Consider the following 27,844-nt stretch of genomic DNA (forward strand, 5'->3'; position numbering starts at 1 on the left):
TGGCTGCCTCCAAGCCAGCACTGCATCACCATCCAGATGTGGAAGAGATGAAAGCAAAAGAGGAGGCTGGGCGGGAGTGGAGGCCTTGAACTGTTCCAGCTGAGCCTCCACGGGCTCCTAAAAGAAATAGAGAAGGCTGGGATCTAGAACAGCAGGCATTATTTGCATGCCAAGCCCTGCCCCACCCTTCTTGAAATCCTACTAGGGAAGAACATGGCCCCGCCTTCCTGTCAATCTCTCGATTAAATAGGCACTTCCCTCCAGGAGGCCTCTGGAGTGCAGCACCTCCTACTGCTGCCAGAAGCAGCTCTGTCCCACCATGAGAGCTGTGCCTCTGCCCCTGACCCAGACAGTAAGCCTTGGCTGCCTGCTCCTGCTTTCCCTCCTCCCAGACCAAGGCCAAGCCAAGGAGTTGAAGTTTGTAACGTTGGTAAGTACACTTTTCTCATTGTTCTTCCTGTTACCAGGGTCAGAGAAATTGCCAAATGTCACCTTTCATGTTTCCTTTCTGTTATCTGCCTGAGACCAGCCGTTGTTCAGACTCGGAAAGTGGACAGTCATGCAAGCTGGCTTAAATGAAGACAGCATTCCCATTTGCCGTCGATGGCACTGTTTCATTACTGACTTCACAGCTGCTCTCTGGTCTGATTCCTGCCCTCTGTGATTCCCCAGACAGGGGAAGTCACAGCTAGCGCTGTTCATATGCGGGGAGCTAGCCTGGCTTCTTTCCATTTAATGACCATTTGTTTTCAAATCAAAGAACAGTCACTTTTGAAGTCACTCCTTACGTTTTTCACGACACTGGTGCATATGTTTGTTGTATATATTTGGGAGCGCAAAAGAGAAACTGAGCACAGAATTTCAGAACTATCAACTAATTTAGTTGATCACTAAAACCATGATGTCCCCTACATATAGTCACTGTAATAATCCATGAATAAAAAAGGAGAGAGGTGTGTGCTGCCTGGTGTCAGGGGGAAAATATAGACAATTGAGAGTTAGAAACATATGGAAAGAACATTTTTCAAAGTTAAAGGCATTTGCCTCCCCCCCTTTTTCTCTCTCACCTTCTTTTATTTCACATCCTCCATCGCTGTTTACATTTTTATTTAATGTAGTGAAAGTTGGCGGATTTATAAGCGTGTTTTCCTTCTACAAGAATACTCAGAAGCTATTTTCACGATTTAGAGAAAGGGTCCCTCTCACCTAAGCCTTCAACATGCTGTTCCTCTCCTGTCAGTGAGGAAAATCCTTTGCAGAAAAATCTTTCTTGTTACATAAATCATGATGCTTACTCTGGTAAATCTTTACCGGTTTTGAGTCAGGAAAGAAAGAGGAGAAAAAGCAAGAAAACGCCATCCTCGTCCTGAAAACCATTTGCCAGCTGCCAGGCTACTGTGTTGATGAAGCAAGGTTCCAGACTGTACCTCCTGCGGTGCGCTTTCCCTGACACGCATGAGCTCCTTGCCAATGTGCTCATTATCAGAGTGTAGGGGGCGTGGGGTTGCCTTGGGTTCTGCTGGTCTTGTCGCACTGGGCTTGGAACCAGCTGGCTCGAAGGCAGTCTTCTCTGAGATGGCAAGTGAGCTCCAGTCAGCTTCATGCAGAGGCAGCTCGCTGAGTTCCCCCCACAGCCCAGGTAGCTGCTGCTGCCGCTGCCAAATGGTTGTGGTTCCCTTCCCGACCTTTCTGCCTCTCTACTCTCAGTTAAAATATGTTCGGTGACTACCAGTTAATTCTTCCTTAAAGAGAAACCAAGCTACAAAGACAACTCTCTAACAACTCAAAACTTAGCCAGTACTGCATAAAGCAAACCTTAACCACACTTTCTACAGTGGTCTCTTCCTATGAATATTAAATAATGGGCAATTTGATTTATCTTCCTTGGCCCCTAACAAAACAACTTCTCTCTGATGATAAAAGTCAAAAATACCATTTTCTTCCTTTTATTGATGATAGAGACTATTTGAGTGTACATAAATGGTTAGACTGAACATTCAGAAAAATCCTTGGGAGTTTATTAAGAGAACAAGTAGCCAGGTGGTGGTGGCACATGCCTTAAATCCCAGAACTCAGAGACAGAGGCAGATGGATTCTTTCTGAGTTCGAGGCCAGCCTGGACTACACGAGAGTGACTCAGTCTAAAAGAGAAACAGAGCTCACACCTTTGATCCCAGCACTTGGGATCCCATGCTTTTAATCCCAGCACGAGGGAGGTAGAGACAGGAGTGATATGACTGGGCAGAGAGAGGAATATAAAACAGGAGGAGACAGGAGCTCAGGGATTTAGTCTGAAGTTTCATAGAGACAGTGTTCAGCCTGAGGATTGGTAGCGACAGGATCTTGTTCCTTTGGTCTGAGCATTTGGAGATGTAAGAACTCTAGGGACTGGCTTCTCTGCTTCTCTGATATTTCAGCTTTCACTTCAATATCTGACTCTGGGTCTTTATCATTAAGTCCAATTTGAATTTGAGCTACAAGTTTCTGTCTCAGAAAACCACCAACGAATGAATAAAACAGAGACAAAAGTTGGGCAGTGGTGGCACAGGCCTTTAATCCCAGCACTCAGGAGGCAGAGGCAGGCAGATCTCTGTGAGTTCAAGGTCAGCCTGGTTTACAAGAGCTAGTTCCAGGACAGGCTCTAAAGCTACAGAGAAATCCTTTCTCAGAGAGAGAGAGAGAGAGAGAGAGAGAGAGAGAGAGAGAGAGAGAGAGAGAGAGAGAAGAGAGAACAAATAGAAGATGATATGGTGTGGTGGCGCACACCTTTAATCCCAGCAGAGCCAGGCGGTTCTCTGTGAGTCTGAGACCAACCTGGTCAATATAGTGAGTTCTAAGTAGTACATAACCCAAATCTAGTAACCCCATTACTCAGGAGGTAAAGGCAGCAGGATCAGAATTGCAAGGTTATCTTAAAAGCTAGTGCAAGACCAGCCTGTCCTACATGAGATCCTGTAAAACAAAAATAAAACAACAACAAAATCCCACCCACAAACTTCTTGTTCCTGCTTTCAAGATGAAGATACAAGTGAAAGAGGTTAGGAAGCTGGATGGTGGTCACATGGGTAGAAAGGTAGCCTCAAACTCATTGTGTGAGCCTTTGACTTTGCCCCTGATCACTAGATTCCAGCTATCTCTGTTTATTGCACATAGCCCAGAACCTGGAGCTGATCTGAGCCAACTGCACAGTTTGTAACATTACCCTGACTCGGAGGCTGGAGATGGTTTCCTTGTTTTTCCTCCATAATCCAAGAAAAATAAATCCTCAATTCTTAAAAGCTATTTGTTGGGAAAAAAGAGGAGACTGCCTTTGGTTCTTGTTCTTGCTGGTGAACAAACCCATGATTTGTTTGTTTGTTTGTTTGTTTGTTTATGTAGTGCCAGGGACTGAGTCCAAGGTCTCATACATGAATCCAAAGCCTCATCTATGCCAGACAAGCAGCCAAGGAGTACATGCTCAGCCCACTACTACATTGGACACATAAACATCATACACACACACACACACACCATGGAACACATGTAAAGTCAGAGGACAGTTTGGGGGAGTTGATCTCTCCTTTCAACACTGAATACCAGGGATTAGAGTCAAGGAATCAGGCTTGAATAGCAAGCCCTTTTTACCTACTTAACCATTCGCCAGTCCTACGTGATCTGTTTCTGCAGCCCTAGCTGTCCTGGAATTTGCTCTGTAGACCAGGCTGGCCTTGAACTCAGAGATCCACCTGTCTCTGACTCCCAAGTGTTGAAATTAAAGACTTGAACCACCACTTCCCAGCTAATTTACATGATCTTTTAAAACAAACTTACAAAAGTATTTCCTGTGAAATTGTGGTTTGACCACTTATTAACAGTTGGATAAAAAAAAAGGAAGAAGTTAAGTCTAATACAGGTTTACATGTTTTAAAAGGCTCTCTTTAAACCGTTGAATGAAATACATCTTCAACAAGCACTATGGATTTCAAGGAAGGAATCTATGAAGTGAACTGCTTCTTGGCACGACTATGCGCCCACCTCCCTAGACTGTCTGTGGAGAATTGGTATTTTTAACTTTGTAGAGAGAGGAGAGTAAGTTTGCTGAGTCTCAGCGTATGCTTTGGTAATTATCACTCCGCGCCAGTCTTGCTTTGCTGTATACCTGCTTATTTTCCACACACGCTCACTTGCCTTCTTTTTACAATAATCTCACGCACTGTATTATCCCACCAGAAAGAGAGGATGCCATTGTAAAGCATCTCTCTCTCTAGCAAGGGGAAAACCACAAGTCAGGTGATCTCAGACAGACAAAAATTCTGGGTTGCTCTTCTGGCTGTTTCTAAAGAAAGGGATGATGACTCACAACACAGCACCTCCTTGTATTCTTCAGGGTTGACCTGATTTCTGCAGTCGTACCTGAGTCATAGCGTATTCTTGGCTCAAAGCGCCTCCAAGCCCTGTGCACATTGCCTCTTCAGTGGGATGGTAACCTAGTCAAGCTTGGCCCTGCACATGATGCTAGCCATTGCTTATTTCCAGGACCACTCATCTTCTTCACGCCCATGCCTCAAGGATTAGCAGTCAATCCCATGATTAGTTTTCTAGTGCCTTTTCATTAGAACTGAAGCTGAAAGTGATACCTAAAAAAAGCACAGAATTTTTTGCTAACTCAATTCCACTAATGTTTGTTAACCAGGTCTGGGAGCAGAAACAGGCCATTAATAAAAACAACTGAGTTTCAAGTTCCCTAAACTTAAAGCTGACGATCGCAACCACGGCCAAGCTTCCACTTTCACGGGTCATCTTCAGGATCCAGTGACATGATTTAGATATGGAAGTGTGAATGGGGCCAACATGAAGTGCTGCTTGGAGTCATGTAGACGGACTTTTCTTTAGGCCTCCAGCTCATAAAACATGACACAGAGACTTGTTATTAATTATGAAAGCTTAGGCTTGTCCCATTAGCTCTTATAACTTAAATTAACCCATTTCTATTAATCTACGTGTTGCCACGTGACTCATGGATTTTACCTCTCCTCCTGCATGTCTGTTCCTTCTTTCTCTACTGGTGACTCCTCTGTTCTTCTTTCCAGAGCTCTCTTGTCCCCAAAAGTCCCACCTTAACCTCTTCCTGACCAGCTAATGGCCATGCAGCTCTTTATTAAACCAATCACAATGACACATCTTCACACAGAGTAAAGGGATATATTATTCCACAAAAGAGTCGCCATCTAAAATGGAAGGTTTCTAATGTTTTTGGTTAAATTGTAGATGATCTCTAGTTAATTTTAAAGTTTATGGTCTTAACCATCTTAAGAATAGGCTTCGATGGTGTAAGTGTATTCACAGGCTTCCACATCACCATGAAGCTCTGGAACTTTTTTTCAAAACTGAAACTTCATACCCATTTCCTGGTGGCTCCTCGTTTGGCCCTTCCCATCTGGGCCTGTCCAATCTTTGGCTCACGGGCAGCATCTGACCAAGGATAGCTATGAATTTGACCCAACGTAGCATTGTAATTCACTTTAACAATGAATTTCTTTTGCAGATGACTGTCTCATTGCAATGTCAGAAGGCTGCACGTATCTCTTAGCCCTCTGGAAGCCAGTGTTCTACTCTCTGACTCTATGAGTTAGACTCTCCTTGCTCCCTCCTATCTCTAGAACTGCACCATAGTTGTTGGGACCAGCTCAGGCTGCTTACCATAATGTCCCCAAGGTTCTGAGGAGACCCTTCATTCTTAGATAACTTGTTGATTGAGTAGAGGCAAAGAAAGGAGGCAGATGTTGGACTGTTAGCAGCTCTTCTCGCTTCGTAGACCAACCACACCACTCTTTTGCATATATGTCTTCCCCACCTATTAACTCCAGCTCACTTTTTCCCCCTTGGGGACACTCAGTTCTGTGCATCTGGTGTGCCTTGTGGAGAAAGGCTAGGAGTGGAAATAGAGGGACTATCACACCACAGTTCAGACAAAGAAAGCATTGTGAAGACCCAACTGGATCAGAATACAGTAGACTTGGAAAGCAGAGGTAATGTTCTAAATTATGCAAACACAATCTAGTGGGTTGTAAATATTACAGGAAATGGCGAATAGCTAATGACCCCATGATTTTAATGTGGGTTACTGGAGAGATGAGGATGCCGTGGAGGTAGAACATGTAGAGAAGGTTAGAAAGTAGCTCACACAGTTATTGTATGGTTACCATATAATAGAGCACTGTAGCAGAAAGTGCAGATCCAAGAATCAGACCACTTGGGTGGCCATGCCAATTCAGCCCAGTGCTAGCTGTGTGGCTTTAGATGAGCCACTTAACCAGTCTGTGAGTCATCACTGGAAATGGGGCTAATAACGCCTCATGGAGTTATGAGGCTTTAGGAAATGCATGAGAAGTACTTACGCCTCTCTTGTGAGTGACCAGCACTAATATTCATATACTAACCATTCATGTAACCAGTTCATTCTTTTTATTCTCAAACGAATCAGGTAAGTATTTACATATCTTTTAAGTTCAGTCCGCTTTCTTTCTTCCTAGATTCAGGCTTTGGCCCAATAAACACAAGAGAAACATGTGTTGGTGGGAGATGCAGAATCACAAAACCTATTGCTATTTTCCTCAGTATACTGGTTCACTCAGTTCCTTTGTGCCTTTTGGTGGCAGAGACGTTCGATTTGCCTTCATCGTCACTGTCTGTGTCTAGACAATGTCTTTGGCCACAGGCATGGATTTTGCAAGACAAGTTCCCCTTTTTCTTCTTGACTTGAATTGAAGTAGAATTTCAAGTGTAAGTAATAGGTTATAAACATCTACCAGATGCCAGGCACCTGACTTTTCACACTCAATCTTCCAAATTACCCAAAAGGCATATTAGTGTCACATGAGGGTCAAGTTATTGCTATTGTTGTTTCATTTTGTTTTGACCTAGACCTTGTCTTTAATGGCCCGGCATTCAATAAATCCTATTCTGGATTGTAAAGAGAGCTACTACATAAAATGCCCCGCTAGAAAAGAAAAAGTGGTCCTTTTGCTCACAAACAGCCTCCTGCTCTTTCTCCCTCACTGTGTGGCTCCCTAGTCTTGAGTGCCCAGGAGCAGCAGATGTCTCTGGCAACCTGCACGTTCTGCAGACGTGGGTGTTGGAAGCTGATGGTCCTGAGAACTGGTGTCGGCCAGGCAGGAGTTAGTCTAAGCTTGCAAGCTCAGGAACTTCTTCCCACTTGCCTGTTCACATATTTTGCAAATTTTCAGAGCACTGCACTCATTAGAGAGAATGTATCTGGCCCAAAACATTTTAGGTTGCCAATCGAGAAAAGTCAAGTTTGCAGAGTGGCCCAAATCCAAAGGCAAAAGCAACATGACTCTTAGGTAAATGCTTATTCGGGGAGATGATTAGATATTAATAGAGGTGTTCCTTGAAAGAGAGGGCTGTTTTCCTTTGCTCAACGGAATATGCCCTGGATGCTACAAACCACCTTCAACAGGAAAGGAAGCACACAGGACATTTGTGGTTGTGAATAACATTAGTAACAAACATAATAAGAAATACCATGGACGGAATGTACCCTGTGTATCAGTACTCATACATACTACTTCACACATATACTATTACACCTGCAGGTCTCATGTTGCTCTCGAGTGATCAAAAATGATTCTGTTGTTACCTGGAAAGAGAAACCGAGACACGCAGAACTTTGAGTTCAGTCATTTACTCAGGGTCCATGGGGCAGTGGTTGACAACGCTGGGGTCTGAAACATGGCGTAGGTAACCAGGATAGCAGAGCTTTCTGTTTACAGCTTGTGCACAACGCAACACGCGGTTTGCCCCACTTCCCTTTCCTGTGGGCTTCTTGCTCTTCCTGGGCCCTGGAGAAAGATCTTGCTTAGGCCTCGCACATCTTCCTCGTGGCCAGGGCAGGATGTAACTGCATACTGACTCTTTACAGCTGGCTCTCCCCTTACCTCTTACAGCATTCGTCTATAGCAATCATCGTTTCCGCCCAAACTGTCTTATGTCCTGATATCTGCCAATAGGTTTATTTCTTAGTTCCTTAAAAGGAGAAAATAGGACTGGGGAGATGGCTGTGAGTATGGGCACTGGAGTTTGGATCCAAAGACATCCCAAGGTTTTTCTGCTATCTAGAGTTCTAAACTGGAAAGGACAACACGGTGGTTTGTTAAAACTCCAGCATAGCCCAAGGCAAGACTCACTGTTCTGAATCAAAGGCAGAAATTGGCATGACAGAAGGGGAAGTTGAGGGCAAGGGAGGCAGGAAGAAAACAGGATGGCACAGCAGAGCTTCTTGTCACGTGACAATGAAAATCAGAAGCTCTTGTGACACCAGAGGAACAGAAAGATGCTTTCAGAAGTCTGGAGGAAGGAGACCCAACCCAGGGTCCATTTGCTCATCCAGACAGGCCTTTAGTGTGTTATTGTGTTCTAGGTTGTGGCCGTTTCCACAGGGGTTCTGCTTCCAAGGACTTCTTAGGAAGTTGCAGTATCAACTTGACTGGCTCTGCCATCACCTAGGGACACTTCTTGGGCATGTCTGAGAGTATATCCTGAGAGGTGTCACTGAGGAGGGAAGACACACTCTGAATGCCAGTTCATCCTAGGGCCCAGGGTCCTAGACTGGATAAAATGGAGAGTTTTAAACAAGAGAAATCTGACTGAGCACCAGAATTCCTCTCCTTGGCTATGCTTCTTGACTACATATGCAATGTGACCATCTGTTTTGTATTCCCAATACCATGCCCTCCTCGCCATAACAGATCATATCCAAACCCAGAGCCAGAGGAAAAGCCTTCCTGCCTTTCCTTAAGTGTTATTGGCAAGTATTTTGTCACAGCAATGAGAAAACTAACTAGTATGAACGAGAAGAACCAGGTAATTTTTTTAAAAAATCTCTAAAGAACACAACCAGAAAATATTAGAGATGGAAACAAAACAGTAAGAAAAGATTGAAGTTATACAAGGGCTACTTTCATGTTTTCCCATTGAGAGAGAGAGAGAGAGAGAGAGAGAGAGAGAGAGAGAGAGAGAGAGTCCTGAGAAGCAGCAAGCACCGGGCATTCATTCAAAGCAGATAAAGTCACACTGGGCAAAGGCACGGGGTTGGGCCAGCGGGAGAGATCCTGTGGCTAAGCCCATTTAGCGAGACAAACTGAGGACATTGAGAAGGAGGGGCCTGATCAGGTAGGGTTTAAGGGGCGGGGAAGAGCTCTTATAAGGACTTTGAATTTGTTACAAAGAGCAATAACATATGATATTTCTAATAGTGATAAGGTTGTAAGTTAAATACTAACTATATACAGACTGATCATAGGAGCTGGCAGTGGGCTCATAGGAATTCCTTATTTTAAAAAAGTATTGTTATTGGCAGATCATATGATAGTATTAATTAATTAACCCAAAATTTCTACCAGGGAACTCCTAAAGCTGATGAACATCTTCAGTGAAGGGGCTGTATATAAGATTAACTCAAAAAACTCAGTAGCCCTCTCATATACAAATGATAAACGGGCTGAGAAAAGAAGTCAGAGAAATGATACCTTTCACAACAGCCACAAATAATATAAAACATCCTTGGTGTAACTCTAGCCGAGCAAGGGAGAGACTAGTATAGTAGAAAGAAATTGAAGCTATCAGAAGATAAACATCTCCCATGCTCATGGATAGGAAGGACTCACATGGTAAGAGTGGCCAGGAAATCCAGGTGTGGTGGATCACACCTGCAGCCCCACTGTTTGGGAGGCTGAAGCAGGAGGACCGTGGCAAATCCAAACCAGCCTGGATTAGATCAGGGTATGCAGAAGGAGACCCCTTCTAAAGCAATCACAAGACATAGCAGAGAGTTCTAGAAAGCATAGAGGAGTGTGAGATGGAGAGTTCTCGTGGTCTCAGGTCTCCTCCTGTTGCAATCATCACTAGTTCTGTGGAAACTCCTGACCGTTAATAATGTATTTTTTACACTACACACACACACACACACACACACACAGAGAGAGAGAGAGAGAGAGAGAGAGAGAGAGAGAGAGAGAGAGAGAGAGAGAGAGAGATCCAAAGACAGACACTTTAGTGAAAGATACATGGCCAATGCCTGGTTAGTTCTACTTACCTGCTTGAGGATTTAGACTCATTACGTATCTAAGATGAGCTGTGAAGTGTATATCATAATAATGGCTATGTTGCAGAACTGGTCAAGAGAATTAAACACAAAAGCACTTAGCAACTCCTCAAGGCAGAGCAATAATGGAAAAAAACATAAAGGATTGTTGTAGTTGGGTGCTGGGAGGAAGGGTTGTGCTCTGGTAGAAAGAGTTGTTCATTGTTTCGGTAGAATGCTTATTATCGGATTTCTCCCTGGCTACCTCAGTGGTGAGGTGTTTGGTCTTTGCAATTGTTGTAACAAGGAAATACAAAAGGCCAAGGGCCTACTAAATCATCCACAGGGCAGCTTCCTGCAGTGGAGAATTATCTACCTCTGAAAATGTATTGTGCTAAGATTGGAAAACCCTGAGACATCAATGTGAGGCTAGTAACCTGGGAAAGTCTGTCACAACTTTTGTTCCTCAGGTCTGGGAGGTTTGCTGCACAGTGAGCACAGATCCAAGCAGTCTAAGATGCGCCTGGTTGTGGAAACAGAGTCACTAATGGCTAATATTGGTGGTTCCCACTCACGTCCAAGTCACTCCCATGAACTGGCACCAGTGGCTGTTCTTCCTGCTGAAAGGGAAACTTCAAGCTCTATTTCCTTACCTTCCCCCAAGGGGGCCTCTTACCACCCTCTGCCCTGTTCCCCTCTGTGTTCTGTAGGCTGTCTTCCTGGGCTTTTAATTTTCCACTGGTTTAGGGCAGCAAAGAATCACTTTATTCAGAAACCAGAGTCATAGCATTGGTCTTAGAAGCCTTCCTTGCTATTCTAGAATTCTTTCCTGAAGATAACTCAAGTTTGAGGCTGTTCCTTCCTTGGTGTCTACTGAATGGTGCTGTAGGTGTTCAGAAATACAGCATCCTTGCTTACTTACAGTAGGGTCTCCCAGTAGGTAATTCAAGTGACCAGCAAAGGTGAGATCAGGTCAAATGAAGTGTTCAACAACTATCCTGTATGTTATTAAATATTTTCTGCCTCCATGTAAGACCTCATCTTGTCCTTCTTGAGTAGGTTTCTTTTTTATGTTTTGATTATAAAATAGCACTGAGTTTGGTCTGGCATGCTACTATTTTAGAATCAAAGAACTGAGGTTTCAGAAGTCCAAACGTCTCTCTTCAAAAGCAAATGCACAGTCCGAATAGCATGGTGTGTATCCAGATCTAAGAAGCGTGTTATTAAAGTGCTGAGATCCGGCTTTCCTATTCTACCAATCTGTAATTCATATGCCCCTAACCTCTAAAAATTAAGTAATCTCTGAGCCAAAGTATTCCCAAGTGAGGGTGTCATTACAAAACTACTGTTTTTATTATGTGTGAAATTTTAAGAGCATTGTTGTTCTTAGTAATTAAGAGAAGAATATTTCTAATCAGTCTGTCTGCACCAAGTGATCTTGTATGTTCATGCATCTGTCTTTCATCTTAGATACATAACTCTATCTCCATGCATATATCATTCAATCATCTTGATCATATAATTTTCTCATGCACAAGAAAATGTTGGTGGTTCTTCACCTGAGTTTCATTTGGACAGAATTTTAGAAGACTTATACCCTTTAGTCATAAGCCCAACTAATGTAACTAAGATCCCAGGAGAGGGGGCACTTTGTCATTAGAATTTTCTAGAACTCTCCAGGTGATTCCAGTGGATAAACATGGTATCAGCCATGGTTTAAGAAATTGTATTATGACAAGTAGAGGCAAGACACTCAAGTGAACTTTGTAATGTTGTTGTCCCACATCTTTCCTTAGGTGTTTCGGCATGGAGACCGAAGTCCCATCGATACCTTTCCTAACGACCCCATTAAGGAATCCTCATGGCCACAAGGATTTGGTCAACTCACCCAGGTTAGTTTGATCTCTTTTATTGTGGTTTTATATTTTATGAGGCAGGGTTTCATATAGTACAGGCTGGCCTTGAACTCCCTACACAGCCAGGAATGACTTCAAACTCCTTCCTCCCAAGTGCAGAGATTTCAAGTACGAGCCACAGCTTTGGGTAATTTTTTGAGTAAAGGAGAAATATGTACAGAATTTTCCACTTTGATGCATTTATCCTGCTGACTGCATTTAAGTGTGAGAGGTTTCCATGGAGATTGTCTATTAGAGACGTGTTAAAAATAGCAATGATGTCTTACTTAATTGGCATAGGGCATGGCCTGGGCATTAGGATGTTTGGATGCTCCTCAACTGATTGCTTTATTTTAATGTGCAGCCAAAGCTGAGAATCACGACCCTAACCAACCATCAGGTTTTGTAGACATTATAGCTCAGAGAAGTCATGGGAAAGCCAGTATCTACTGCTTCAGAAGGTCAGAGCCCTTCCAACCATGGCCTAGCCATCTTTCTATCTAATGAGAGAACGTGACAAAGGCTCATATATTGTTTTCTTAGTACAGGACACCTGTTTCCTTGCTCTAATTTTCTAGTGAGACTAAAAGACTTTTGAGGACCATGAGGTCTGGATTCACACGTAGAAGTCTCTTAAGTAGCAATCAGATTCCAAAACTCAGCTGTAAGCTAGAAGACAATTGGATCCAAAGTACCCACATCTTCAGCTACTCGGCCATGGTACACTGTCCTTCGCAACAGCCATCCTCATATTTGAGGAGAGACTACATTTTCCCTGATTTGTAAATCTCTGGTGAGGCTCTGGATTAATAACAAACCACAATGCAATGCTCCTCTAAGCCTGGCACACCTGAATCGTTTGGGGGTCCTTCCTAAAACGGGTTCCAGGGCCACATTTCAGATGCAGAGAGCTAGAATCTTTGGGGGAGATGCTGATGAATCTGAGTTTCAACAGGTGCATCTGGATCCTTTTGTTTTAATGCACACCAGTGCTCAAGGAGCATGAGTTAAGGCTGATCTCAATGATCCACTGGGCTTTCTAAGAGAGATGGTTAAGAACAGATTCCTGGGGCTGGAGAGATCACGCAATGGTTAAGAGTACTTGTTCTAGGATGATTCAGATTCAATTCCCAGGACCTACATGATGTCTAACAACCGTCTGTAACTCCAGGGGTTCTGATGCCCTCTTATGACCTCTGTGGGCACCAGGCACACGTGTTAAACATAGACACACATTCGGACAAAATACTCATACACATAAAATAATAAAATAAACCTTTTAAAAGATTTCTGAGCCCCTCTTCCAAAGTTACTTACTTTGTACACCAGGCTGGTCTCTCACTCACAGAAATCCACCTGCCTCTGTCTCCCAAGTGCTGGGATTAAAGGCACTGCACCACTACTGCCCAGTGCTCCCAAAGTTTCTCTTGCTCAATTCATCAAGAGTAGGGCCCAAGAATTTGATTTATAACATGCTCCCAAATGATGCCAACCCTGCTGATCTCTGACCACACTTTGAGTAACAAGCTCTATTTTTTTATGAGCCAGCCATAGATAGACTGTGGATATAATAAATCTGTTTACTGCAAGGCTTAAAGGGACCTTCAGATTCAGCAAGCTCAACTTCATTAGACAATTGGATTTTGTTCTCAAAACCCCCCTAGGATGTGATGAACCAATCACTTTGAATGTTCTGCCCATAGGGAATCCCACCACACCTCAAACGGGCCATTTACCTAGATAAGTTGCCAATTATCAGCTAAATACATATATACTCAGCCTCTTCATTGTGTGCTAACAACGATGAAGGAGTATTCTCAGGACATCCTGACTAAGGTGACTGCTCTCTTCTGCCTTAGTTCAGATAGGAGATTTTATTGTGGAACTGATAGGCACATCTTGTTCACGCCACGCACAATGAGGAAAGACATGTTCTATGATAACACATACCTTTCCCTAACCTTCACTTTTCTTCTCCATAGCGGGGCATGGAACAGCATTACGAACTTGGAAGTTATATAAGGAGAAGATACGGAAGATTCTTGAACGATTCCTATAAACATGACCAGGCAAGTTGGGGAACCAAGACTTTGAAACTTGACCCTTGGAAAAAAATAATTCTTCATGCGTACGAAGAACTTATACCTTTGCCTATTTTCTGAAGAACTTATATACATCAGAGATCTTATTTACAGATGTTTTTCTCTTTATGGACTATTTTCCCCTATATAGTCTTAGTTCAAGTTTTTATAGGTACCTGTGCAAATACTTTGGCTTAGTGTCGTTGATCAGTTCAACTATTGGCCTACGGACTGCTTTGTCCCATTGTATTTTCACGTTACTATCCAATCCCCTGACAGATGTGATTCTGATGTTCCCACAGAACCTGCTGATATCCTGTGTTTCCGCTCTTTCCCTAACACCCTGGCAGGTCCAGAGAAAGAAAACTTCGAGTTTCCTCTGACTTTCCATCTGCTTTGATTTATCCCCCTCTAGGTTTATATCCGGAGCACAGATGTTGACCGGACTTTGATGAGTGCTATGACAAACCTTGCGGCCCTGTTTCCCCCAGAGGGGATCAGCATCTGGAATCCCAGCCTGCCCTGGCAGCCCATCCCAGTGCACACAGTGGCTCTCTCTGAAGATCGGGTCAGTATCCTATATAATTCAGTAGGAGGAAGTCAGGCTGCTAGAGACTTAGAGATTCAGTATGATGGATACACGGGACATGAAAAGACTCGGACAACCAAGGCTAGGAGCTGAGTTTCAATTTGGATTCATTTTGCTTGACTAGCATTTCAGCTTTTGTTAATTTCCCTTCCTCCATCTACACACGTGTGGCTACACACACACACACACACACACACACACACACACACACTTCCTAGTGTTCTGTCTTCAATCCCCATGATTTTAGTGTCCAACATAGGTTTCTCATCTCCCCTAAATATCCAAAGATCTCCATGTCCACCAAACACTCCTTTCTCATTAAAAATTTACATTCTGGGGCAAACGAAATAAGGCACTCAGAGAGGTAAAATAACAAACTTCGCCCAATGCCTCACTGCTCGTAAACAACAGTCAGTCCTGGGCCCCCATTCAAAGCGTCTTCTTCCCTGTGAAATGGTGGTTCTCAGACTCAGCTGCAGGTGAGAACCACCTTGAGAGGTTTCAGGACGCCTGATGACTAAGGACACTCCTCAAGTCAATCCCTGAGGGTAGGGCCTGTACATCAGCATATTTTTTAATTATTTTTATTTCATTATACATGTAGGAGTGTTTTGCCTACATGTATGTCTGTGCCCCATGTGTGTGCCAGGCGCCCTTGGAAACCAGAAGAGGGAGTTGGATATGGAACTGGATACAGATGGTTGTGAGCTGCCATGTGGGTACTGGGAATCAAACCCTGGTCCTATAGAAGAACAACAAGTGCTCTTAATTGCTGCACCATCTTTTCAGCACCAACATCAGTATTTTAAAATATAACTTTCTTAAATTATTTTATGAACAGCCAAGTTTGGGATGCAGCACCGTACACCAAGTTGCCTAAATAGAACTATTTGAGAGAAATTCAACTTAACTCAGACAGGGTGGGTTGACCAAGAAATCGAACCTTGTCAAAGGAACTGGTATCTAGAAAATATGAATAAATAGATCTAACCTTCCAATGTAGAATGTAAGGGAATATAAAGGAAACAGTTTGGAAGAGAGAGTTATTGCTTAATTTCCCTGACCTGTATTGTTAGCTTGGCCATTTTGTGTTTTTATAACTGCTCATTCCAGACTGGGCCGTTTATTTAAATACAGAGGTTCATTCAGCTCACACTTGGAAGACCTGAGGTCCAAGGCATGACACGAACATCTGTTTAGAATCTGGAGTGGGTCCTCTTGCTGGTCATGACCTGCCAAGGGATGTCAGAGGGTGAGGTGGAGCAAGTATATCCAAGAAAGTTAGCTTTCATAACCAACTCCCTCCCACCCATAGAGAACCACTAATCCGTTCCCGCGGACAGGGCACTTGGGACGCAATCAATCACCTCTCGCAGGTTCAACCTCTCAACATAGCCTCACAGGAGACCAAGTTCCCACCACGGGACTTCTCCAAGGGACATATCCAAATCACAGCAACATCTCCCACTCTGCATTAGCATTGACCGAAAGCTTTTCCCAGGGACTTCTGTGATACACCGTTCTCCTCTCTGCCCTGGCAACACTGCTAGAAACTTGACTTAATGGCAGTATGAATTTTTCATACATGCTTTGTAGAGTTTTTCAAAATGCTCTGTAGCAACAGCCCTCCCTGCCAACCTCACTCAAGTTTAATCTACTGTAACCATTTTTCTGATGTTTTCTGAAAAGCTAGGATGATGTATTTATAGCCTTACCTTCACAGATTGAAATGGAAGCATTTATTACCAATGTCTGTGAACAATACTTTCCAAAAAGAAAAGACAATTATGTTTGCCACACCCTTTTCTGCAGAGAAGAAGCCTGACATGCAATATTAAGCATAGCCAAAGTAAAGCAAAGAAACTAGTCCATCTGTAATCCTGACAGAAGGTAATCACGTTACACAATAGACACTGGTGCTCACTGGAAGATGAAAAAAGGAACAGAGAGCGAGGGAGATGGAGAGAGAAGCAGACAAATTATCTATCCATAGGTTCCAGATACCTTTTCATTAAGGCAAGCAAAATTTTCTTAAAGAACACTAGGTTACTCCCTAGTGTTGAGTGATAAGACCAAACTTCATCCCTAACTTAAGATTTGTTTGATGAAAGAAATTGAGCATGCATCAGCCACGCGACACAGTACAAGATGATAGGCAATGATTTCAACACAAGCTACATTTACTGAAGGAGTTCAGAGAGGAGGCCGCCCAGGGCAGGGATGCAGGTCCTCACAGAATCCAACTGTGAGCTTTGCACTGAGCTAAGGGAGGAGATGAAAACATGCATTCGTCAGTATTGCTTGCATGTGATGAGGGGTGGGTTAGTCACTGTGCTGACAGCGCTCAGAAAGGGAAGATGTGGGAGCCTCAGAAAATGTTGCTGATGCAATTCAGGGATGCAGAAATGAAGGTCGGAGATTACATGCTCATAAAAAAGGAAGGAAGCAAAGGTAAAACCAGGTGGCATACAGAGTCAGACAGGACAGACAGGAAGCCATATAAAAGCCTTCTGAGCAGCAGCTAATACACCACCCTTGTTCTGGTTGTTGACAATACGTCCGTGAGTGTGACAGAGAAGAGCCTAGTTTACTTGAGATTGCTATCTTATAGACAATAAAGAACACCAATAAAATGCTCTCAGATTGTGATAAGTTCCTTGGAAGAAGGAAGTGAGTTGCTGGAGCGGCTGGAGCGGAGTGACTTAGGAACCTAAGGTGGAGCACTCACAGAAGAGGTCCCCAGTATTTCTGTACAGAGAAAGTGAGATGGAAGAAGGGGTGGGGGAGCAGGTAAAGCACTTACTGTTACTTACTGCTCATCTCACATAGACTCTTAGAAGGCAAGTTTGCATTTGATTCCAGGTAAAATAAAAAGTCTGTGGAAGTCAAGACCTACAAAAACAGTTTGATCTTTGGGGTGCCCTTAGAGATGGTGAGGCTGCTGTGAGGAGAATGGACTGTACAGTCAGAGGAGTGGACAGCCACTGACCTGCTAGGGGGCATGGACAGTGACTGAGACAGATTACACCGGTCCAGACCAGGAGAGACGACCAAGAGGAAGGAAGGGGTCTGTGTTAGATCTAGGCTGAAAGTAGGCCAGCTCTAGTGTGACTGCCCACAGAGCAGCTTTTTAACGTTATCATGGGCAGGAGGAAAGAAGTTAGGAAAAGGAAATGATTGAAGATGAAGCTAACCTCGGCTTTATACACACTAAACTTCAGAATATCAGGGCTCAAAGAGCGGTCCTTTGAGCAGTGCTATCAAGGGCTGCAAAAACAGACCAGGTGAAAAAGCCTCACAACAAATTTGTAAGTCGGCAGCCTGCGCATTTCAGTTAAAGCTAAGAGAGATTGTGAAGCTTACACTAATTTCACAATGATCGTTCTGTCCTCCTCCTAGATTTTAAATACTACTATCCATACATTTAATTCATACCCTTATTTTGACGGTCTGCAGATTTGCTAGAATGAACTCGGTGAAGAGCTGATCCCTTTAAGATTCTATCCCAAACCTCTAATTTATTTCTCCTCACTCCTGGGGAAGAGAGGGTGCACACAGAGGTGCACTTAGTGCCAGAATTAAAGGGGTTGGGGAGGAAGCAAGGTAACAGCCATCCACACAGAAAATGAGCAACCGAGAATATTCCCCAGCAGCAAGCTCATGAGAGAGAACTAAGTAAATCACAGTTTCAGCAGCATGCCCCAGTGTGTTAAGACCCAAGGACCATTTGCCTCATTGCCTCTAATTTCAGAACTTCTATTCAGCTCACAGGACAGTAGGAGATTTTAAGGCTGCTTTAGACCTGATGAGGCTTAAAAGGTTGGCACCGAGTATCTGCCGATGCTCCTCTGGCTAATCAAGGTCTTATGTTGTTTTCTTCGTCTGCAGTTGCTCTACCTGCCTTTCAGGGACTGCCCTCGTTTTCAAGAACTCAAGAGCGAGACTTTACAATCTGAGGAATTTCAGAAGAGGCTTCATCCATATAAAGTTAGTAGTGTCGCCTTCCGTACACTGGGGTGCGAAGGTCAAGAGAAAGGGTGAAACTCGGCCTTCTTGAAGGAAGTGTGGGGTGAATGTGTCTGTCAGAGGCTTGTTTTAGCAACGATGGCCACCAGCCAGGACAGACGCCAGTCCCTTCCAAGTGCTTTACCTCTGTCCTTGACAAGTGAGTGACAGTGAACACAGGTGTCAATCGCCTGCTTTGAGGAGGAGAAACTGAGGCTCCTGTCTTTTGATACACAGCGTATGCTGTCCCCTTTTGGGCAATATTTGCTTTTCAGGGTGGCACAAAAGGTAGATATGATCACCTGGATTTTCAGAAAGTAACCGTCTGAATTAATTACACATCTATATGGTCCAAGAATTAGAAAACATACAAAGTAAACACAATAGGACATGGTGGTCTCTCGATGACCGCCTACAAGTGACAGTGATGTTGCTTCCTATGTAGTCTTTTAGTTTTCTGGTATTCAGATTGATAGCTTTCCTTCCATTACACGGAAGCATTATACCAATCACAAGGCTGACCACTCCTTTTTTTAAAAAAAAAAGTTTTATTATCTAACAAAATATCTGGAAAATATTTTATATTTATATGTGAAGTATTTCTTCAATTTTTTGTAAATGTGCAGTTTTTTAATTGATGAACATAACATTTTATTATTTTGATTTATTTACTGGAAATGTAGGTTTCTGATCCATTTATTTATTTATTTATTTATTTTGCTTTTTTGTGTGTGTTTTTTTGTTTGTTTGAGACGGGGTTTCTCTGTATAGCCCTGGCTGTCCTGGAACTCACTCTGTAGACCAGGCTAGCCTCAAACTCACAGAGATCTCCTGGTCTCTATCTCTTGAGTGCTGGGATTAAAGGCGTGTGCCACCACACCCCCAATTACTTTTATTAACACTTTGTGTCCAGAAGATCTTTCAGTTGCTCCATCACACTTTGTTAACTAGTTCATCATTTCTCTCAATCTTAATTTGAGTTCTTATGTATTAAAATCTCCTTATAGATGGAGCCCATTTCTAGAATTTAAGTTCTATTTCTTCTTCTGATTAGCCAAACCATGACTTATTATAACTTAATAGTGTATTTTAATATCTAAGGTGCTGATCACCTGTCATTTTTCTGTTATCTTTTCTTTTCCTTTTATTTCCTTTTGATTTTCAAGACAGGGTTTCTCTGTGTAGCTTTGGAACCTGTCTGGAACTCATTCTGTAGACCAGGCTAGCTTAGAACTCATGGAGATTCACCTACCTCCTGAGTGCTGAGATTACAAGTATACACCACCACCATCCAGCTGTTTGTTTCTTTCTTTGTTGTCATTGTTGTTTTGAGACGGGATTCTCTCTGCATAACACAGGCTGTCTTGGAACTCAATCTATAGACCAGGCTGGCCTCGAAGTCACAGAGATCCGCCTGCTTCTGCCTCCCAAGTGCTGTGATTAAAGCTGTGCCGCCACACCTGGCTCCTCTATGTTCTGGATTTTCATGTGTATATTTTTAGCTTCTTTGTGAACTGTAGCATCAGCCAGCCTCGTTTCAAAACTAGTTAACGTTTTAGTGGTAATTACACACTGAGCCAGGAGCTTTATGATAGCCTGTGCTTCCACACATGATAGTTAAGACTTGTACCAGGAGCCTCATGATACGAGTGTGCTGTCTAATGCAAACTAGGTGATGACCCAGCCACTGTCCCCGTCCCTTATATCTCCCCTCACTCAGTCTCTATATCCTTGATTCTATGATTACAAGCTCGTGTCACCAAGTGTGACTTTTTACATGGGCATCAGGAATGAAGCTGTACTCCCAGCCCCATGAATAGAATATTCTTTAACACTTATTTCTGTTTATTTGATAGAAGTCTGTTGAGATTAATATAGGCAAGGAATAGTCTTCCAGAAAATTTATCCATCAAACTGTCTTCCAAAAGACCTTGAAATGGCTACCAACTTCACAGTCTGATAGCTGAACATGTATCTTGTTATGACAACATAGAACTGTCTAGTACATTGCCTGCACAAATAGATATAGCATTTATACACAAGAACAGACACCTACCTACTCCTATATACCCTCATCTCATTTTTATAGTCAAGCCCATTCTTGCTCTTCTTGCCTCGGGACATTCGTTTGCATGTGTTATACTTCACCCATTTCTAAAGAGTCCAGGCAGAGTGCTTCCCTCAGCTTCTAGCACAAACCAGGAACATATGGCAGTAAGCTAGCATATATCTGCAGTTTTAGTGTACTCTGAAAAAGAAGCTCACATCAAATATGTCAGTCACCATCATCATTGCCAGTATCATTCACTGCATCTTGCTGCAATAGGTATCAAAATCTATGGATGATGAGAGGTCCTAGTTTTGAAATATTTTCCTTCTCTTTGTGTTCCAGAGCTTCATAGAAACCTTGCCATCGCTGTCAGGATTCCCTGGCCAGGATCTCTTTGGAATTTGGAGTAAGGTTTACGACCCTTTATATTGTGAGGTAAAAGAACTTACCAAAGATTCATTTGCAATCTTATTTTGTGATTTGATATGTATATTGAATCAGATAAATTCATTCATCTCCTTTCTCTTTTTAAAAATGTACTGCTTATATGGCCTCTGATATTGAAATATAACTCGAGCTGTTCTTATACAAGCTTGAAAATCTGTACTCCTCTCTTCTCCTTACTTATGTTTCTGCCCTTTAGAAAATTGCAAACAAAATTGCTTTTCTTCAAAACATTGCCACTCATTTATTTTGCAGTCACACTGGAATGCCAGGTTCCTGTCATTGGTTTTAATGAAAAAAAGCAATGCTGTTATATATAAAAAGGGGAGAAAAATTGCCAGGTTCTGGATATTAAAACAAGTCAGACAACTATATGCTAGGCTGTCAGCCATGGCTTCTGAGGAAAGAACTCCCCTGTGTGGTGCGAGGGAAATCATCTTGTAGCCCGATAAAGCCTTTTGTTCACCGGGCTCCATCTTCTGGCCAAAAGAAGTAATTTTTATTCCTGTGTCTTGGAGCAGAATTCTGACCTCTGCAAGCCTCATGTCCACTTCTGACATGGAGGCCATCATGAGTGTGTGTGGCAGGAGCTACCTTCCGAGTTCTGTCTCGAAGAGAGATCACCCAGTTCACCCATCTCCATGACAGTCAGCCCCCTCACCATGCATTCACCGATATTTCCTCTTGATCTTCAGCGTTTGTTTAAGGCTCCTTGTTTTAGTCCTGGCAATAGATCTTCAACTCCTCCTTCTCCTTTCTTCTCTTCTTCCTCCTCCTCCTTCTTCTCCTTTTCCTCTTTTTCTCCCCCTTCTCTTTTTCTTCACTAAATTTTCTGCTTGTTCATATGCTTGTTCTGGAGATTAAGGCCAGGACACAGTCATAAAGCTACCCCAAGCTTTGTCACTGAGTCATACCCCAGCAACTTCATAAGGTTTTCCCTGAGCTATTCTTTAATAAGGCCATGTCACCTGACGTAATTGTCACATCGCTTGCATCTTCCTCCTGCATCCCTTTACTCTGCTCTTCTCAAAACCTCTCTTTTTTTCTCTTTCTCTCCTCCCTTCCTCTCTCTCCCTCTCCCTCACCCCACCTTCTCCCACTTTTGAGACTAGGGGGGATCCTAATCAACTCTCCTGAATAGGTGAAAACATCCCCACAAGATCTGTACCTTTACTAATTGCAGCTCAGTCAGACATTCAGCAAACACTTGCCAGTACTCACTGTGCATGAGGTACAGACGTTCCCCCAGCCAGGAACTAGACGTTCATAGTAAACCTGCGAAGATTCCAGAAATACACAGATTTTTATAACTGGCCTCGTGTGAAAGTCCTGACTTTTAGGAAACATCACCTAGCCCTACACACCCCTTTTGCCTTTGTCCTAGAAACAGACCACAGGGGAATGCCACTTGCTGCCTTGCCCCCTTTACTCACACTCACTCAGCTTTCCTATACAAGCCAAGACCACCTGCTGGCACGGGCTGCTCACAGTGGCCCCTCTGCCATCAATTACCTGCTAAGAAAATGCTCCACAGACCTGCCTGAGGCTAATTTGATGGGGGCCATTCCTCAACTGAGAGTCCCTCTCCCCAGGTGACTCTAGCTTGTATCTAGCTGACCACAACTAACTAGCACAGCCTCCCTCAAAGGTTCATAGCAATATTCCTAAACCTTTCTAGAAGGAATGAGGAGCATCCTTGCCCCTGAGGCGGCATCCCTTTCTGTAACTGAGCCAGAGTTAAGCCTTAAAGCCTGTAGGGAGGGACAAATTAGTTTATTTTGATCTTCTAACTGAAATCCATGGCTGGCGCTCACAAATTCTTAGAGAGAAATGGCAGGATCAGCAAGGTCGCCTGGCCTGAGTTGTTCTTACAGGACGAAGAGGAAACGGAAATCAGCAAAGGAGGTCCTAATCACAACTGTGTTCACATCTCTCTTCTTTCCCATTCCTGCAGAGTGTTCACAACTTCACCTTGCCCTCCTGGGCCACCGAGGACGCCATGACTAAGTTGAGAGAGTTATCAGAATTATCTCTGCTATCGCTGTATGGGATTCATAAGCAGAAAGAAAAATCTAGACTCCAGGGAGGTGAGTGGTATATATATATATATATATATATATATATATATATATATATATATATATATATATATAATGAAAAAACCTGTTGGCATTGCACTTGGACAGTCTGGGTCTGAGTTCCGGTCCTGCTAACCACCCCCTGAGTGACTTCACACGGATCACTCGAGCGTCTTACAGTTTCCAGTCTGCAGATCAGATACGAGGAGAGCACTGCTCATGAGGCCGTGAATACGAAAACAAACGTGTGTTTAGGAGGCTGAGAAGAAACAGGAAGTGGTACCCTACACATCATCCATAAACACTGCATTGCCATAAGAGACTGATGTTGCCCACTCTGGGTGTAAATTTTTAATTCTGGGAATGAGAATTTGGAGCTAAAGTCACACAATCCTCTCAATTTCTTCCAGATGTAATAGTTAAGGATTTTTTGTCTGCGTTCCACGAGAACGAGTTGTGTCTGGCAGCTGCTTGGATGCACTACAAGTGTGAAGTTTGGCAAAAGTTGATACATTTTGCAAATATTTGACAGATACTGCAACTGGCAAGTTTATATGACTTCTTCCACTGGTACTGGAAGATATCAAGATATTTATCAGTGACCCCACTTCATGGTTAGGATTGGCACTTTGTAGTCTTTGATACCCTCCCATCCCGGAGGCAAGGCAGAAAGAGGAATGCATGAGACGAATAAAGTAGGTTGAGACTGACAATTTAGGACAATGGTCATTAAGAATCTTGGGGTGCTATTTAGCTGCTGTGGCAGAAGTCCCAGTCGCATGGCACAGATGCATACCGAATGAAAATGTTCTAGCCTTCCCTCTACAATGATGCAAATGCAGCAGGCCCCAGCCTTCTAGGAAAAGCAGTGCATCACAGAAAGGAGTCTTAGATGGAACCTGATATACTGAGAAAATACTAGGATACAGAAGTATGGAAGACGCTCCATCCTGCATGTTTCACAGCAAAGGATGCAGAGGACCTCATGGGCCATACAAGCAGCAGGCCTCATTTCTGGTCCAGCAGACAACAACAGTATGTTTCAGCCCCAAGCCCCTTCAAAAAGTGAAGGTGGAATCCTAGATTCGTTCCTCCAGCCACATCAACGATGGGTCCAGGAATGTTCTGTTCAGAGTACAGCGGGAAGCATCAGCAGACCCAGCAGGGGCTAGGGGACTCTCAGACCCCGCCCAGTACCTACAGAGTGAAAACATGCATTCTAATGAAATCCTTACGTGCTTTATATCAGAACTCTAATGCTAGCTGTAGGGATTTGTTTATAGGAATATAACTAGGGTTCATTCTAGTGAGCTACTAGAGGAGCGCACCAGGAGGAAGCCACTTCCTCTCTGAAGGTATGAGTTCTCAGTTTGAAGAGAGGATTAAACTAGATTCTCCACAGAATAGTCCTTCTTATGAGATGTCTGGCCTTAGATTATAAAGGCCAGCCCGACCTGTTCTATGGGGCAAGTCCATTGCCCTTGACTAGCCAGAAAACTGTTCCCCGAATGGAGTTTTCTGCTATTGAGAGTTCTTATTGTTTGGGGATAGGATCTCATTGTGTATAGCTCTGGATGTCCTTGAAGTCCATAGGTAGACCGGACTGTCCTTGAACTCATAGACATCTGCCTGCCTCAGCCTGCCAAGTGTTGGGATTAAAAGCATGTGCCACCATGCCCAGCTTCCTGCATGGTTTTGACAAAGCACTGTCTTAGCTTGTTGTTCTAACCTGGCTAGGTGAGAGAGACTTGTCAATCACGTGATGACTGAATGATAAAAGAGACACAATCCTATAGAAAGCATCCATTGCCTCAATGGCACAGCAACACAAGAACACCTGGATGGTGGCCGATGTTCTCTAATCATTGCTGGAACTTCTGTCTTGTACTTGGTTTTGTGGATGGCAGTGCTTAGCAATATGTACCCACACATACTCAATAAAGTTTCTGTTATGTTCCATTTAACCAGCTTTTAATGAAAGATAGATACAATATTAGTCTATGCCTGCATTTTCTCCATTGCTTCTTCTTTGTGGTTGCCCTTTTCTTCTACTTGGCAAAGTCTGGCTTCCTGTTCCAGGATTGTTTTGAGGCCTTTGTATCGTGTTAGCCTGATGCTAAGCACCATGCTGAGGTGAATGCCATGTGGACACCTGTGCTTCTAGCTTTCCCCACTGCACCACAAGTCTTCCTTCCTGAAAACCTGTCCTGCTGTGCCGACCTCCGGACCTTTATAGTATTCTTGTACAAGACGAACATCAGCATCCGTTGGATGGACATAGATGGAGCATGGCACTTCTGCCTAGCCCTTTGGAAGAAGGGCAGTCAGTGTTCCTCTGAATGGAAAAGATACTTTGAAGTTAGAAGTCACAAAGAGATTGGTGGCTGATGTCCCATAAATGGCTACAAAGGGGGTTCTACTAAGGTCTTTTCGAAACAGCCACACTCACGTATTCTATTCTGCCTATAGCAACTTCCCTGGTACCACTATAAAACTGGGTGGTGGCTGCAGACCTATGCCTCACAAAATCTAAAATATTTACTATCTGGCCTTGTACATAAAAAATAAGTTCACTAGTCTTCGCTGCATGGGACACACTCAACTTCTTTTCCAAGCTGTGTAAGTCATATGTGCCTCTGAGTTTCAGCTTGCACAAGACCTAATCACACTGTCTGACATGAAGCAGATTATGTGGCAAAATAGATTTTTGCCTGGTCTGTTAACTCACGACAGATAGAACTCTTGAGTGTGGTTAGACAAGAAACCCGCAGACCATTATATAAGTCTCTGTGTGTTTTATCTCTCTTGTTGGTTTTGTCTCCTATAAGGTGTCCTGGTCGGTGAAATCCTCAAGAACATGAAGACTGCAACTGAGTCACAGAAGTACAGAAAATTTGTCATGTATTCTGCAGTAAGTGCCTCAGTGTTCACTTAGCATAGACATGTTCAAGTGTATGACATCATCATCTTCATATCTCCATCACCCAGAGAATGGTAGAAGCCTGCACAAAGCTTCTGGAATGAAATACATCATTCCACCCTTGAGGAATTTACAATGTAATACTAATACCAGCAGCAAGACAGGCATACAACAAACATGATACCAGACGATACAACATGAAATCCAGCAGAAGAAAGTGTCTTTGCGCCTTCAAAGAGGCAGCCAGCCATCTTTCTGCTGCAGGACATGGGAAAAAGATGCACTGGGTATCCTGAAGTAGGAAGCCCGCTGAGTCATTAAGAGAAAGGGTGAAAGGTCCTCATTGTCGTGAAGGCTCATGAAAAAACTGCTAAAACAGTGAACAGCTAGAAACACTTTTGTGGAAACTCTGGTACAGAATTAACAGATAACTGGTCTACCTGCTATAGAACCTTGCAGCTACATACAACTGTTTACATTTAAATCAGTTCTAATTAAATAGAACAAAACCTCAGGCTGAATATGATAGTTCATGCATGCAATCTCAGCATTTACCTAGAAGACGGGGACAGGAAGATTGCTATGAGGCCAAGGCAAGTCTGGAATGGATAGAGCAGGAGTTCTCAACCTGTGGGTCACAACTCCTTTGAGGGTTGAATGACCCTTTCACAGGGGTCACATATCAGATATTATGCATATCAGATATCTACATTATGATTCATAACAGTAGCAAAATTACAGTTATGAAGCAATAATGAAATAATTTATGGTTGGGAGTCACCACAACATGAGGAACTGTATTAAAGGGTTTCAGCATTAGGAAGGTAGAGAACCACTAACATAGAGAGCTCCAAGATAGTCTGGCCATACAGTGAAACCCTATCTCAAAAAGCGGGGAGAAGAGGATCAGGAAAAAGCTTAATTGTCTCCATTGCACTTTCCACATTTACACTGTTCATGCAGCCATGCAGCCAGCATCTCCTGAACTGGACAGCATAGATGCAGGGCCTTCTCATCATCACCATTTTGTTAGGCAACCTGCAAACAGTGCAGACTGTCTGAACTAGAAGGCTCTGCAAGGCCATCTTGTCCTGTGTGCCTGTTGTGGTAAAATGTGTGAAAAGCCCCCAAAGATGTTAGCACAGGGAAGACAGGACCAGGGAGGTGAAACAGGGACATCGCTCCAGGAACACATCCTCCTGAAGATGAGGAAAAGCTGGGAACAGGATGTAGTATAGAAGACTGGTGTATATTGAGGGGAAATGGGGCGCATCATAAAACTGGGGTGGCAACAGGAAAGGAAAGGGTTAGCTTAGATGAGGAAGGCTAAGCTTCAGCTGGAGAAAGGGGAAGAAATGCCCGAAGACAGGGGGGTTGTTACCTGCATGCACTCGAAATAGGAAGGACTAGAGAAACAGCCCATGGAGAAAGATAAGGGAAGTGCTTCTGAGAGGGAAGTGAGCCTGGGGTTAGACAACGCTGTCTGTCTCTCAAAGTTTCTAAGTAAGGTTCCAGTCCTGACTTGTGTGAATTCTGGAAAGTCTTAGATTTAACTAACTTCTTTTGAATATGTGTGCCCCGTCATTCAGCTTAGGCATCCAGATATATGCAACAAATACGTGTGTGTGCGTGTGTGTGTGTTCCCCAATACGTGGGATTGAACCCAGGGGTTTGTGCTCTCTACCAACTGAAGTATAGCTC

At 43.4% G+C, this 27,844-nt stretch overlaps 1 protein-coding gene across 1 annotated transcript in view; it reads left to right on the forward strand.

Annotated features, from left to right (window-relative positions):
- The first annotated feature begins 268 nt into the window (after positions 1–268).
- Acp3 (acid phosphatase 3) overlaps positions 269–27,844 on the forward strand; it is a 50,018-nt gene continuing 22,442 nt past the window's right edge. Inside the window, exons 1-8 of the mRNA XM_075964806.1 lie at positions 269–430; positions 11,878–11,973; positions 13,959–14,045; positions 14,473–14,625; positions 18,535–18,633; positions 21,044–21,136; positions 23,100–23,232; positions 26,052–26,134. Of these exons, the coding sequence (XP_075820921.1) occupies positions 320–430; positions 11,878–11,973; positions 13,959–14,045; positions 14,473–14,625; positions 18,535–18,633; positions 21,044–21,136; positions 23,100–23,232; positions 26,052–26,134 (855 nt within the window). The 5' untranslated portion in view covers positions 269–319. The remainder of the gene's footprint in view (positions 431–11,877; positions 11,974–13,958; positions 14,046–14,472; positions 14,626–18,534; positions 18,634–21,043; positions 21,137–23,099; positions 23,233–26,051; positions 26,135–27,844) is intronic.

This window comes from Microtus pennsylvanicus, chromosome 3 (genome assembly GCF_037038515.1).
Source record: "Microtus pennsylvanicus isolate mMicPen1 chromosome 3, mMicPen1.hap1, whole genome shotgun sequence".
NCBI classification, from domain to species: Eukaryota; Metazoa; Chordata; class Mammalia; order Rodentia; family Cricetidae; genus Microtus; species Microtus pennsylvanicus.